Source organism: Oenanthe melanoleuca, chromosome 5 (genome assembly GCF_029582105.1).
Source record: "Oenanthe melanoleuca isolate GR-GAL-2019-014 chromosome 5, OMel1.0, whole genome shotgun sequence".
Taxonomy (NCBI): domain Eukaryota; kingdom Metazoa; phylum Chordata; class Aves; order Passeriformes; family Muscicapidae; genus Oenanthe; species Oenanthe melanoleuca.
In genome coordinates, this window is record NC_079339.1 from 38496098 (window position 1) to 38511507 (window position 15410).

At 50.3% G+C, this 15410-nt stretch overlaps 1 protein-coding gene across 1 annotated transcript in view; it reads right to left on the reverse strand.

Annotated features, from left to right (window-relative positions):
- Positions 1-15410, reverse strand: part of LTBP2 (latent transforming growth factor beta binding protein 2) — a 67873-nt gene that overhangs the window by 31846 nt on the left and 20617 nt on the right. The window contains exons 4-7 of the mRNA XM_056492770.1: positions 5120-5301; positions 3546-3716; positions 1789-1989; positions 1193-1461 (exon numbers count right to left, since the gene is read on the reverse strand). Of these exons, the coding sequence (XP_056348745.1) occupies positions 1193-1461; positions 1789-1989; positions 3546-3716; positions 5120-5301 (823 nt within the window). The remainder of the gene's footprint in view (positions 1-1192; positions 1462-1788; positions 1990-3545; positions 3717-5119; positions 5302-15410) is intronic.

A 15410-nucleotide genomic window follows, 5' to 3' on the forward strand; every position in this document is an offset into this window, starting at 1 on the left:
CCAGCCCGGCGGGGAGCTTGTTGTCAGGCACTTTCCTCTGCTGAATGAGTGTCTCTGCCCCAGTCCCGGCAAGGCCCTCTGGATCACAGCCTCCCATCGTGCGGAGCGCTGGGCGCGCAGGCTGGAGCTGGCCCCGCTCCAGGCGCGTGGCCGCCTGCCCAGCCTCGCATTCCGGCCGGCTCGGCTGGGGCTGCGGCGAGCGGGACAGGCAGGCACTCCCGCCCAGCTGCGCACCCCCTCCCAGGCACGGCAGCAGCCCAGCTGGCTGAGGTGTGAGCACAGCAAGGGTACCCCCTGCCGCCCCCAGAGCATCTCTCACAGCCTCCCCAGGATCCGTGAGCATCTCCGTGCATCACCATCCTCTGCTCCTGTGGTCGCAGCACTGCCATCTCCCCACAGAGAAGCAGGGCTTTTGCAGCCCAGGTTCTGATCTCCTCTATTTTTGCACTAGAGAATGGCTAAGAATATTTCCTGCTAGAAATGACTTGGATGGGAGTGACCGAAGGAGGGGATGGGAACTGGAAGCAGCCCCCCCAAAAAGGCTGGGGAGCGGTGGGGACGGGGCTGAGTCCCAGACTGCCAGGCTGGGGGTCTCTCTGAGCATGAACTGTTCTGAGGGAGCTCACAGGTGTTCCTGTGGGTGCCAAAAACCTCCAATGCTTTTCCAGTGACGCAAGAAAAACATATGGGGAAAGACAAAATAAGAAATTACGATGACTGTGGGACAGGGGTGAGAAAGTCCCTCACGTGCATTTGCTTCCCAAGCCCCAGTCGAGCTCTCCAGGAAGGCATCGTTCCATGGAAATCAGACTTCCATTTATCGTCTGAGAGGGAAAGGAATTTTCCTATGTTTTATACGTTTCCTACAATAATTGCAGAGCGTGGCTGTAAATGTTGCTATAAATAGGGCACCCTTTTAAAACCAGACTGTATGTGAAAGCCATCAAGTCTGGGCTGTGCTGCCCCAGGGCACAGCCTGGTCAGGGCAAGGCAGTGAGGTCTCTCTGTTGGATCAAAGCACGGAATGTTTTTTCTTCCCAAGTGCTGACACATTGCTGCCTGTGCCCATGGCACCTGCAGGATGCCCATGCTGACACTGAATGGCTTCACAGAATAAAGCCACCCCCTACACCCGAAAGCCAACACTCCCCTACCCCAAAACACGAATCCACCATTGAAGACGGCCTCTTACCTGCCCATGGAGAGCCTCCCGAAAGCACCTCCCCAGCAGCCCAGGAGCTCTCTGCTGCTGCTGTCTGCTCTCAGTGGCAATGCTGTTGCCATTCCCATGGGCATAGGTGTACCAGGGCACAGCAGCCAGCTGAGGCACCAGGACTGCCTCCACGCTATTCTCCTCCGACGCCTCTGCATCACCCCGCACCCTGGCCACCTGGTGAATTTGCACGATGGCTTCTGGAGGGTGGTTGATGTGGACATTCACCAGAGAAGGGTTTAGGGAAGCTGGAAGATGAGTTTACACCACATTTGTGACAATCTGGCAACAATTTGGCACCCAAAGGGTATCATCGTGAATAAAGTCAATGGGAGGAGACGTAGACTGAGCCCATCAGGAAATATAGAGGAAGACTGCCTCTAAAAGAAAATATTTCTCTGACCTAAAAAGAGGACAAAACCTCCATAAGAAACTAGGGAAACCTCCTGTCTAACAACCTGGCCTGAAACAGCAAGCATAAGGAGGTAGTGGCCTCCTCAGTCCTGTTAAAAAATATCTGAGTAGCACACAAATGGGAATAAAATGTGGAGTCTGGAGACATTGGCCATGCTCACCCAGCTGGTTGGACAAGGGCAGGGTATATGTGGAGTGCCTCATGGAGCTCCCAGCTGGGGTCTTTGGGGCTCTTCCTCCTTGCTTCTTTTCCAAAGAGGGAGCTGGCAGGTGGCAAAACTTCCCCGTGGAGTTGGAGGGGCACCAGCATTCATCCCGGCCCACGCAGCGCCCTCCATTCAGGCAGGGGATCTGACAGAAGTCTGCAAGGCAAAGAGAGGTCTGCTCAGGGGAGGAACTGAGACACTGGCTCAGCCAAGGGCAGCTGGGGATGCCAGGCAGCTGCAGCTGGACAGCACTAACCCCCTGATGTCCCAAGGACCAGCTGCAGCACTGGGCTGGAGTCAGCCCTTGCAGCCTGGAGGCAGGCTCGGGTCCCTGCTGGGCAACACCATCTTCCCAAGCTCTGCTCACATCTGGAGTCATGGCTTGAAGAAAATGAACCCTCCCTTGGGCTCTGGGGCCACAGCCAGGCTGGGGCACCCATGTCCTGTGGGGCTGCCAAGGTGGTGTTGCTGACACAGCAGGATCTCTTGGAGTGGGTTGGGAGCTATGGCAGCCATGTGTAGCCAAGTCTGCCCAATTTTTTCACTTCTGCATTTCCCCCTCCCCACTTGGCAGGGATTTTACTCCTACCCAGAAGGGAACTCAGCAGGATGGGAGAGGCAGACAGAGAGAACAGGCAGGGAGCCACATCCTTAGAGCCTGTCTCACATCCAAGCCTGGCCCTGCCAGCAGCTCATGTGGGAGAAGTGTGGAGTGGGACAAAAGAATCAGGAGCAATTCATCTGCACAGGCTCAGAAAAAGCATCCACAGATGAAACCAAAGTCATGTCCTTTCTGACCTCATCACATGCCTGGAGCATCTCAGTGTGAACTACACTCAAGCAACACATGGGATTCCTTGACAGATTATCCTGACTCATTTCAGTGTGAGATGAGACACTGCTGCTCCACATTCCAGGATGGCTTGTCAGGTTCATCCCAGGGATGAACACCCATCCTGTTTCAAGTTCATTGGCTCAAGCCCAGCACCCTGTTTAGGGGGGGAGACACATTTTTTAACCAGGATCTAGGCAGAAATTGCTGTGAACACCATCTTCCAACAGTGTCCACAACAGCAAGACTTTTTATTCTCTCAGTGTTAGAAGAATTTGAGAGATACAGAGGCACTCAGAGGGCAAGTCCCAACAAGTCCAGCCTGTTGCTCCCACCAGCTGGCTCCAAGACAGTGTGACCAACCCACAGCTGGATATCCCAGTGACTTGATGAGCAATCCCAATGGCTCTGAAAGGTGAGCAGTGGTTTCAGCAAGCCCTTTTTATAAGAACAGTTTGCAACCTGCAGCCAGCTCTCCTGGCTGCCATGTGAGTGAAAGGAGAGAACAGGAGGAAATTAGGTGATGAAAGTCAGCCCCAAGACTGGATGCCAACTAAAGCAGTGAGCTGGCTCTGAGAATAAGGGGGTGGTGAGGCTTGGCTGCAGGCCTGACTCAAACACATACATCCCCTCTAACCCAGGGTGAGATGGAAACAGAATCTGCTTGCCCAGGAAAGAGAGCAATGAGGCAAAGTCTGTCTTCCTCCCCCAGAGAGAGAAAGCCCCAAAGACCCCAGAAAACAGCTTCCAAGGCACTGAGAGAAGCCATAGCTTCCCCTCCCTACAGCAGCCCAAGCCCTTAGTCTGTAGAGTCAGGAGAAGCAGAAGAGCAGAGTGGGGAAGCAGGCAGGAGAGTGGTGCAGGACACTGGGGTGCTCACAGATGCGGAAGCCGGATTTGGGGTCGGGGTCATGCCCCCCTTGGCTGTAGAGGGTGGTGGTGTCTCCTTTCTCGCAGCTGTTGTAGCAGCGCCCACTCCGGCACGTCTGCTTGCAGATGGTGGGTGTGAAGACAATTTTTATCTTCCTAATCTTCTCTGTCAGGTTGGCCCCTATGAAAGAAAAAGAGTGCTAAGTGGAAACAGCATGCCCAGGCCAGGGGAGCTGTCATTCACAGCTCACCTCCAAAGCATTCCCAGTGCAAACAAGGGTCTGTGTCCCTCCCCAGGGTGGTGCAGTCACCATACCCAGAGGTGTTTAAGAAAAGACAGGATGTGGCACTTAGTGCCATGGCCTAGCTGACAAGGTGGTGTTATGTCATTGATTTGACTTAATGATCTTAAAGATCTTTTCCAACCTAGCTGACTCTGCAATTCTGTGATTCTGTCTCTCCTTGCCCCTTGCTCACTCCAGCCTGTTTTCTGCTCCAGCCTCTGTAAGAGTTTGTTAACACATGAGCAATGGCAAGCAGCATGCTCTGCCTGCCCAGTTGGAGTGGCATAACAGTGTGAAGGAACACACATGCACTAACTTCATCATAAAGAGAGTTTTTCCACTTTAAGCAATATTCTTTCTCCAGCTACATCAGTACTCAGAAGACTGGCTGCTCTTAAACCACTGGAAGTCCTTGCACATGAAAACACTGGCATCCAGAAGAGAGAGCATCAGGCCTTAAGAAAACCATTGCCTCCCTACAAGTGTCCCCTGACCTCCTGCAGCTATCTGTGGTCCTCTTCTGGTCCCTCATCATCCTCCCATATGATGGGAAATCACACTCAGAGCTCTTTGGGACTTGTGGAAAATGGTCAGTAAACAGAACTATTGTATAACCAGCTGGCTTGACACCAGAGCCTTCCATCCCACCCCAATGGGACAGTGCTACCCTTGCTGCACTCACCCCCCTCCCCATTTCAATCCCCACTTCCAGATTACAGCTTCAATCAGATTCATGGCCCTACTCATAGGGGCTGAGATACCACACGGTGCCTCCTTGGGGAATCATGGCTTCAGGAGAGAACCAACCTGCAGAAGACAACTGGCATATGTCCTAGCTGGGAAAGCATTGAGGCTCAGCATCTGCATGTCCCAGAAGCCTGGCCTAATCCCTGCTCCTGTCAGAAGGCATCAAGGCAGCAGCCAAAGGGAATAAATAGATGCTGGTTGCACAATCTGACCTTGAGAGCTGCTCAGACTGAGGAGTAAGCTGGGAGACACCATTCCTACAGACTGAGGCAATTCCCCTGCAGGGCAGTGTGCTGGGGTGATGCTCAACATCTCTGAGATGCAATTGTCATGCCCCCTGGCTCCTGTCTCAAGACATCAGCATTTTGCTGCCCTGATGTGTCCTGCTCCTCCCCTTTCTTTACCAAGCCCAGCAATGCCCATGCTGACCTTCCCTTTTCATTCCACTGAGCAGCACAGTCCATGGTTTTTTGGGGATCCCCAGTCAAAGTGTTGCTCTTTCCCATGACCCCAACAAGAAGCCCCAAAAGAGTGACAGCCCTGCAGGCCTTACCCTTTGCAGACAAGGTGTGCTCCTGGGAAGCAGCATGTGGGCCAGAGCTGCTGTGCTCGTGTCCATTGCCATTGGGGAGGGCATTAGAGGTGAGCTGGCCATTCCTGGCTGGGTAGCGCCGGACAGTCCTTGATGACCCTGTGTGCTGAGGGGGAACAGGAGAGCCAATTCTGCTCTGAATCCTGTGGAAGAGAAAAAATGAACCAATATGCCTCACAAGTGACTGTACTGACCCACAGTGCCTGTCCACCAATGTACCTTGCAGCAATCTGCCCAAGCTGCCTGAGCTGCCACCTGGACACAGAGATTTGTCTCCCACTTTCAGTCATCACCAGGGCACACTGTTTCCCTCTAGGAGCCATGCCCCATGTCCTGAGCCTGGCAGGACACAATATTCACCAAGACACCCTCTCTGTATCATCACATCATTCCTTCCACGGGGATGCTTTAGTGCCTTGAAGAACCTCTGCCTGCCCATCCTGCTCAAGGTCTGTTCCTTGACCATAGCAAACATAAGCAGCTCCAAATATATTTGTTCTTATGGTGGAAGTTCTCTCAGGACCTGCCTTCCCTGCCACAAAACAGCACTAAAAGAACAGTAAGACAGTCAGAGAAGAGGCCAGACCAAGCAAATACACACAACTTGGCCCATGAGAGTCACAAACAAGCGAGAATGACCAAGAACTCAAGTCTGTAAGAGCAGTTACAACTTTCTGCACTAACTGCATTTATGGTTTTTGGTACTCTCAGGGGACTAAGCACAGAGAAGTTATCCAGATCTCAAGGTCACACTTCATACACACTCTTTTATAAAGCCATGTAGACCACAAGGCAAAGCTGCTTGTGTTAAAGATCTTGATCTATTGCACTTGCTCCTATTTCCTTTTACTGACTGCAGCACTGAGCCTCCAAGAGGGTATTTTGCTTTCCAACGAGAGTATCTCACTCTCACCTGTATCACCTGCAAGGAAAAAGGCTCAGTACAGCCAAGGGCCAAAACAGCTTGGCTAACCACACACTCCTTGGGCTTCTTTGAAAGTCCCAGCCTTGGATGCCTCTGTAACTGAACTTCAGTACTGACAACTCTTCTGCATACTCTGTCCAACACCTCCATCTCTGACTAAGTGGCTGAGGCACTGAAGTGCCCAGAGAGGTCTACCCCATTCTGTGGTTTTTACCATCTTCCCTGTCACAGTCAGCACAGGAGATGTGTTACAGTGTCTACAGGGAACGCACATTTCTAAACCAAACAGGGCTGGATGATTCAATGAGAATTGGCTGACAGCAGCTCTGCCTTGCAGACATTCCTTGGATAGCTTGGAATAACAATAAGATCTGGGGAGAAGGAAAGGGAGCTCATGCTGTGCTGGTATTCAAGCGGGTCAAGAACAACACACAAGGTAACTGTCAGCCAGTGAGCCCAAAATCAGCCCTGAACAATGGAAAAGATGGCACACAGGTCAATTAACTGGGAACTAAACAAAAGGAATACAAAGGGACGTCAAGTCCAGGAGGTCTGTGAAGAACCCCTCTTGTCAAAGGAGTCAGTTCTCATAACTTGATAGAACTAGACACATGCACACCAACAAGCTGGGAGCCTATGCTATTTCAATAAAAAAATAAACAGGGCAGTACAATGTCAATCAGGCACATGCAAAATTAATAACAAACTGGCTGTGAAACAGAACATAAAAAGTAGTTGTCACTGGGGAGGGGATCAGATGGGTTCCAGGGTGATCAGTATGATGCCTGGCACGATTTGAGAATTTCATCTGGAAATAAATATTTTTATTTCGAAATAAACATACAATCAACATAGATACTGTGTGCTGCTGACACAAAAATTTGCAATGTAGTGTATCGTGATGAGAACAGAGCAATCACACAGAACAGTTTGGATCTCTGTGGAGGGTAAATACATCCAAGCAACATGGGATTTTAATAGAGCCAAATGTAGGATTACACTCCTAGGAAGAAGGAATGCAGGCAGCAGCTGCAGATAGTTGGAGATGATCCTGGAAAACAGCAATTCTGAAAAGATTTCAGGGCTAATGACAAGCAATTAAATATGAACTGTCAGTTCAATGCCCTGACATTAGGACATTGAAGCACTGAAGGAACGGGGAGGTATTTTTGCCTCCCTACACGTCCTCATCACAGGAGGGTGTATACATGCTATAATATCATCCTAGCTGTGATGTAAAATACATCACATCTTCTGAGGGATGTCAAAAAATTGAGAGAATACAGGAGAAGACATGACAGAAATAATTGGGGGACTGATGAAAATGCCTTTCTGTAAGAAACCTAAGTATTCAATCTCTTCAATTTAGGATAAAGAAGATGAAGAGGTGCTGTGATTAGAGGGCACAGGTTTCTCCACAGGAACAAAATGCCGGGTGTAAAGAGCTAACATCATCTGCAAACTGAGGCCCAATGATTCCTTACTAGAAAGTATGCCTACATGCAGCAGTACAGCTGTCTTCCCTCTGCAAAAACCTCAGTGGTGGATTCCCAAACTCCTGATACCACCTCTTCAGGAGAGGAGAGTGTGCTGACCAAATTATTTCTTGTCTTGTTAAAATCAAGATCTGAACTGAGATGAGGACAGCAAATAATGCTTGTTATTCAATAATCAGCAAGGCTAGCCAGAATAATTAAAGAGAGGTGAACCTTATTTCAGTTCTACCTCAGTCCTTTTCAGAAACTCCCCATAGATCCTGCAGAGTACCACCTACCCAGATGGTCAGGGTGGCCAGGCGTGACCTGTCCACACATTTCTGAGCTACTGATTCAGCCCTGCAGCCAGAAAAGGAGCTTCCAGTGCCTGTTACATACTGCTTTGCCACCTGGTGTGCTACTGCTGGTTTTGTTAGTGGTAAAGGAAAAGCCATATGGAACTCTAGGGAGGCTAGGGAAGAACTACCAAGCCTTGGAAGCTCAAGCACATTTGTTCTCTGATCTCTAGTCAGAGATCCCAAGATAGTCCTATAGGTGAACATGCTGAGATTCCAAGGTCTTTTACTGCAGAAATGGAAGCACCCTGAGGAAAAGAAGTGCATTTCCCCATACAATAGTGACTGCCTTAGTGCTCGCCCTGACTTCTGAAGAGTCACTGGGTGGAGGTGACAGGTAGTATAACAAAGGGAAATACCAGCTCTTCTGCTTGAAAATCCTCACATCATGTCTGGTCTGGAGAAAAGGGAGCATGCTGTGTGCAAGTAGCAGAGCTTGGCTGGGCTCTACACACTGCCTGCCTGAAGGAACTTCACCCTTTGGCTTTAGGAACATCTGTTGTCATTCCCAGGATTACCAAACTTTGTAACAAAACCCACGAAACCCCGTAACAACAACATGTGAAGGCTTTAAATAAAATAATCATTAGCGTTTCAGTTCCAAAGAAGAAGGGATTATATGACCTTACTACAAGGGACAGTGCCAACTTCACAAAGGAAAAAACAGAGTAGGAACATTAGTCTATGGTTTGCAACACTTGAGGAAAAGTCATCTTACTGAGATCTCACTGGCAAAGCATTTCAGTGTGAGTTGAAGCAGGGAGGAGGTGTGGGGGGTCAGATTTGCTTTGAATTAGCTTGTTTATTTGGTTCTATTCTAGGCAGATGAGCACTGGGATTTGTAGACTGAGTTGAGTAATACCATTCTAGCCTGGGCTACAGAAATCAATGGCAAAAGGCATCTTTCCATCTCAATTTGTCATGCTGAGCAGCTGGCTCATGGTCAGGGAATACAAAACAGAGTTTTTTCCCTCCTTCAGAGTCAGTCCATATGGGCAGACAGACTGGCTTGCTTGAAGTGTCTCAGGAAATAACCTGAGTTCACCACAGCAGTACAGATCTGATCAGAAGCCATCAGCAATCCCTATCCATTGGATGGATCTCAATAAACATAGGGCCACAGCTTGGCCAGTTCCCAAGGATCTGCACTACCACAGGTTCTTTCAGTGGTGTGGCTGTCCTAGGGTAAGAGTGAGGATGGGAAACAGATGGGGTAGCTTCAAATCAGCAGTGTGGAGCTTGTGTTACCATGCTCCATGCCTCCCCCTGCTTGAGAAAAGGCAATGAAGAGACAGAGGAGTTTGACACTTCAAGCACTATATTCCAGTCACTTAAAGTCACAGGGCCTCCTATTCATTCAGTCTTACAGCCTCCCTCAACATGGCATTACTCACTTCCACTCCTTCAGCCAGGCACATGGCCAGCACAGATCTCTGCAAAGAGGCAGTGGTCTCTTCCTTTGCAGACAACTGCCTGGCAAGCAGCTGAATTCCCTGCTCTTCATCCATCAGAGCTGCTGACAACTTTCCCTGTGTCAGGCACAGCCTGCAGGGCAAAGCCAGCATGCAGACTCCTAGGACACTCTCCTTCTGGGCTGTCCTGTAGCACCTGCCTCTGGAGCTCACAGCAGCAGGTCCAGGACAGAACACGGGGCAAGGAGGGAAGGGAGATGGAGCAGGTTCTCCTTCCAGAAGCACGGATGTGTGTGTGCTCCTGCTGATTTCTACCAGCTGAGAGGTCACTGGCTGAGAGACCTCAGTCACCTTCATGTAGAAATACCTAGAGGTATTAGGTGCTTATCAAAATTAAGAGATTTGGGATAGGAGGGAGCGGTGCAGACAGACTGACCCACATCTGCACCAGTTCAAAACTATCCAATAAGTGTTTTTAGCTGTCCAATTCTGAGGTGCAGGTCAATGACCTGGATTCCCTATAAGCCTGAGAACACATTCTAGAAGTCAAGAGAACTAAGGGAGATCTGGTCCCCTACATTCTAGTACTACACATCCCCAAATAACACTTGTATTTCATCCCACATCACCACAGCACTTTTATTTTAAACATTTTATTTTCAGTGAATTTTGGTACCACTTGCACTCTGCTCTGTATTTACTTCAGTCTTAGCAGGGTAGAGAAGGTACAAAAATATTGTATGCCCTGGATATCAGGGCTCTCCTGACAGTCCCAGATGAACTTACAAGCTGCCTGTTCTCTGAACAGAACAGGTGAGTGATTTCCTCACTGAGCTGGCAGACTCCCAGAAACTGCACAGATGGATAGGAAGGATCTCTGTTTTCTGAATCAGCCACAGGTCTTTTTTAAAGCCTGCATTTTCAAGATTAGATACACAGAGTCACAATAACCAAGTCTGAATCACTGAGACTGAGGTATTCAGAAAACAATACTGTTTTCCTAACCCACTGTATATAGAAAGCATTTTCAAACCTCTGTTCACTTCTGATAATCATAGTTCTCTGGGTAAGCAAAAGCCAGAGTACAGGTGGGCAAACTGTTCTCTTAGTGACTTAACACCAGGCATCCTCCCTGGAGCTGGAGGCAAAGATGGCAAACTCTTCAAAGCACTTCCCTCTCCCCAGCAGCAACACCTCAGTCTTTCCTGGATTTAGCTTCTATCGGCTGCTCCTCATCCAGCTGTTGACTTTGGCCACATTGCCAGTGAGCTGGGAAACGGTGGGGTTTTTTCTATTTGTGTAAAGGAAATGCAGAGCCAAGTACCACAAGAGTATTGCTGGTTTTTCATCCAGCCTGCCTCACCCTCTCCCCAGCCAAAGCCTGACAGACCACAGCAGGGTGGATGGCTTGAGGCACTGTGGAGAGAGTGAGTCCTGGGCAGTGTGGTCAGCAGGGAGGGGCACTAACCCCAGACAAAGCAAGGGCTGGAGAGATGAGGATTGGAAATTCACTCTTCCAGCTGGAAACAAATCTTCACCATGCTGAACATCAGGGAGAGATGTCACAGACTATTGAGACCTAAGAATGAATTCTCAGAAGGGCGACAGTAGCACTGGCCAAAACGAATCTGAAGAGAAGCAGCTCTCAGAGAAGAAACTATCTTCCCAGGGTCCAGAAAACCCCACTCCAGGGCCCAACAAGCTCCATCTCTCCAAATATAACCAGCTTGCTGCTTGGGATGCAGGTGCTGCCCCCAGGTACCCAGAAAGGACACGTGCTGCCCACGGGGCTGGGAGCAGAGTCCCGTGGAGGGGAGCCACTGCAGCTCTGGTAAGCTCACCCCAGCTATTCCAGGCCTGCATGTGCATCTCCAAGATGAGTGGGCTCAGCCAGGACAGGGATTGAGTCATGCTCAGCCCCTGCTAACCTGCCAGGGCAACAGGCAGGTTCTCCCCTGGATTTTAAATGCTGAACAGTATACTCGGTGTCTCTCTTGTCCATCTGCCTGTCCCTCTGGCAAGATGCCCTCCCTGCTTTGGGCCACAGGGACCAAAATCAATGATTCACTTCCCCCTTTGTAATGCTCAGCAGTTGCTAATTTTCCACTAAAGCATCACAGAAGAATGGGCAGCCTTAACACCAGCATCTCTGTCTATGGGGGAAAGAGAAGCAGCCAGCCTTGGAAAACAGTAAATTGACTGCAAACCAGAAACTTCCCCTTTCTTGGACTCCAAACAGGTTCCTCAGCAGGCAGAATGGATTCATGGCCCAGTCAGCAGGCCCCAGAGCAGAGGAGAAGCATTGCTTAGAGAGCACTCAAGTTTATTATCAATTATCTCAGAAACATGCTGACAAAGAAGACAGCTCTGGTAAGACTCTGGGAGGAGGGGGAGAACCACACCATACAAGGCACCTGACTTCAAGCCCACCCACATTATGTCCATAAATCCTGGCTCAGTTTATTATCTCCAGGAGCAGCAGAAATACCACTGAAACCTGCCTGCTGTCCCTCCTGGTGTCTTCAGCCCTGGTACTTCCCATTCAAGTGAGGGAGACCCTGAAGCCTGAAGCTCATGCTCCCCAGCATTTGGTGGAAGGCAAGGGAAATTCTCCTGCACAAGAGAAGCAGCTACCAGCATCCCACAGGCATTAGAGCTTCTTGGGAGAGCCAAGCAGAATCTATGTGCCATGAAGGCCACAAGAATGACTGCTCAGCCTTTGTGCCAGATTCACAGACACCTACAGCCAGATGTCATGCAAGATGGGACACAAGACACAGGCACCTGGACCATCACAGGGACATAAAGGAGGAAGTAATCCAAATTTTTCTCCCTCTTCTAGACCTCTAGTGCTGCTATTGGCAGTATCACTGATGACACCCTCTGCCTTCCTGTGGGAGGGCACAAACAGCACTCACAAAGTGGGGCTGCAGGGCCAGGAACATGTGTCAGGCTCCCTGCACATTACACTCTGTCACTGGCACATGCCAGTGTCAGAGCCATGTCAGCCCAGCACCCAGGTGCCAGCCCTATCCCTCACCACAGTGACTCACAGAGCCCACATGACTCTTATTTTGGGCTCTCACCTGCCATGCTGCAGTGGCAACTCCAGCTGCCTGCTCCACTTGACATATGTGCCAGTGGCTGGCCAAGATTTCTCTAAATCTCTCTCTGCAAACTGTAGCAACAGATGTGCAAGTCCATGGGACAGCAGAGTCACCAGCTGTCTGTCTCATGCCACCAAGCTCAGACTCCACCACCACCATCTGCCATCTTCTGGCCCCCAAAGCCGTGCCAGTGCTGCAGGGCCAGCCTAGCTGGCTCCCAGCCTGCCATGTACTGTGTGAGAACAGAGGAGGAGAGGGCTGTGAACTCTAATTTTATCTGTTCAGGAGTTGCCAGACACCACATAAGTAACTGAACCCCTCTAAGCTCACAGACGACTAACAAGTTCTTTTTAACCAGTCTCTTGGGATCCAAATTGCTCCTCAGCCAAAGTGGCTGCTCACATGGCTCCACACAGCTCTCTGCTGACATTAAATGCCCTTCCCTTGCCACATGTGCCACACATGCCACCTGCCACTCTGCTGAATGCTCTTCTTCGCTCTCATGTATTAGGCAGTGAGCAACTGACTCCCTGGAAGAAGTCCAACTCTCCAAGCATGGGAACAGCACCTGCCTGGCCCAGCAAGGCTGCAGAAACATGCCCTGCACAAGGACATGGCATTAGGTGGTCGCCAGGAGCTGCAGATTGTGCTCGTGGCTGGACCCATCAGACCTCAGTGCTGACCCATAAAATGGCCAGAATCATGATTTCCAAATGCCAAATGTGATAAAGAGCTATCTGCAATCTGCTTGTCTCCACAGCTGAAGTGCAGGCCCATGCCAAAAATAAAAATGCAGCCTGCAACTGCTCTGAGCTTCAAGTGGAGCCAACAGAGGAACCATGCCAGGCTACTTGATTACAAATGCCACATTTGGGCCATACCTTGAACACTCCATAGACTAAACCAGGGATTTAGATGGGGAGGGAGATCAGGCAAGCCACCACCTCTCTGGCAGAACTGCCCAGGCTGGCGTGTGGTGCTCAGCTGCACAGTTCTTTGGGCTGACACACTGAGGAAGCTGCCTCAGCTGGCTCCCCTGCTGCATGGAGGGGCTGGTGCTGAGCAGCACAACCAACAGGCACAGCACTGCTGCCAGATGCAGTCACACACCTTAGTGCTTAGAGACACATCCTCAAGCACCCCACAGCTGCCATCACGTGCAGGTCCCCATCAGTGTCACATCTTACTGCAGCCATCACCCCATGGCCACAGCCTTTACCCCATCACAAACCCCAGCAGAAGCTGCTGGCACAGCCAGAGCTGGGCTGGCAGCCATGCAGTGTGACCACCCCACTGAGGTTTCAGCCCCCCACCAACCACAGCAACGCCCCCTCTGCCCCTCTCCTGCTCCCCATGCTCCCCAGCACAGGGTCCTTCTTGGCAGGGAAGAATCTGTATTTAGGGCAGTGGCATACAAGTGGAGAGAACAACATATCAACCTGTGCTTGTACACACAAGCACACAGATCTCCATCTCAAAGGGCCCTCTGTTCCCACAAGACACAACAGCTGTGAGCTGAGGGCCTGGCTGCCATCTAATGAAACCTGCTGAACAGGCATCACCCAGAGAAAAGCTCAACACTGGCTGCGGGGAGGTCACTCATCTCCCCCATAACACAGTGAGAAAACAAGCACATTTGAGTTTCATTTCCATCTTGTTGACACCCACCCCCTTCACTAGCTGCCAGCTTCAAAGCCCTGGAAAAACACTCTAGCCTATTCATCCTCGCACCCACATGCACCCCTGGGAGTGGGGGGGCCAGCTGCCTGCCCACTGCTCTGCACAGGACATGGAGAGGGCTGGAAAAGCCTCTCTCATCCCAGGCATGTGGGGTGAAGAGTTTGTGGCTGAACACACACACACAGCATGAGAGCAACAACATGAAGAGATGTGTGTAGTGCTCTCATCTGAAGAAGTGAAGGCTTTTCATCTACAGCAGGTGGTCTCCCACTCATCCTGGGAACACTGTAGATCTAAGACATATTTTAAGCTAAAATAATGGTTAAACACCCAGCAGGATGTCCTGGCCTTTGGATCTATTACCTCAGTGTTGTTAGGTCTTCTCACATTGCTCCATCCCCAGCCACACACAGGATCCCTGCACCTGCAGCGCTCAATCCATGAGAGCTGAGTTGGGCTGTAACCTTTGCTATCCACTCTTGAAGTCCATTCCCTGCCAAGGATCAGGGAATGAGCATCCTGGTGATTTTTAGTCTGTACTGCTCTGCACTGGCTCCATCCCTGCACTTGCTCACTAGCCAGAGGACTAGTGGCTGTGTGGGAACCAGTAGCATTCCTGGCCATGTAAGGATGACGCCTGATGGCAAAGCCAGTGACTTCAGGAGCACCATGACCATGAATCTGCCCTACACCTCTCTCATGTGGTCCCAGTACCCACACCAAGGACTGTAAGGGAGGAACAGGTTTCACAGATTCCTCATGGAGAGGGGATTTGGAGCATTTGGCAGTGCCTGGACTCCAACTCTGCAACAGCAGAGCTCCAAAGTCAAGCAGAAGGCAAAGCTCCAGTGTCATTATCAACCTGTCATTACATCCCTGGAATAGTTTGGTACATTGCTTTTTAGAAAGCTATACCATTGAAAAATTACCACGGCCACTCTGCCAAGGCTACAGGCAACCTAATACACTCTGCCCCATCCTGATAGCCTCAGCCTCCAAGTATGTTCCTCAGCCTCCAAGGCCAACATTTGGCTCAGTTTTGCAGATGTGGGTCTGTTAACCATTCTCCTCAGCTCCCTCCCTCCCTCCCTCAAAATTCTTTCCAATTTGTCAAGATCTTTTCTGGCAATAAAGAGTACCTTGACTCAGAGCAGGAGTCCAGGTTGCATAGGAAAAAAGCTCTTCTGACTTGGGTATTTTGCCTCCAAAGTCCTAAGCACTGTCAGTCCCTGGTATGCAACACACAAGTTACCCTCCATTGACTAATTTGCTGTTCACTTCTACCCTGAAAAATCGT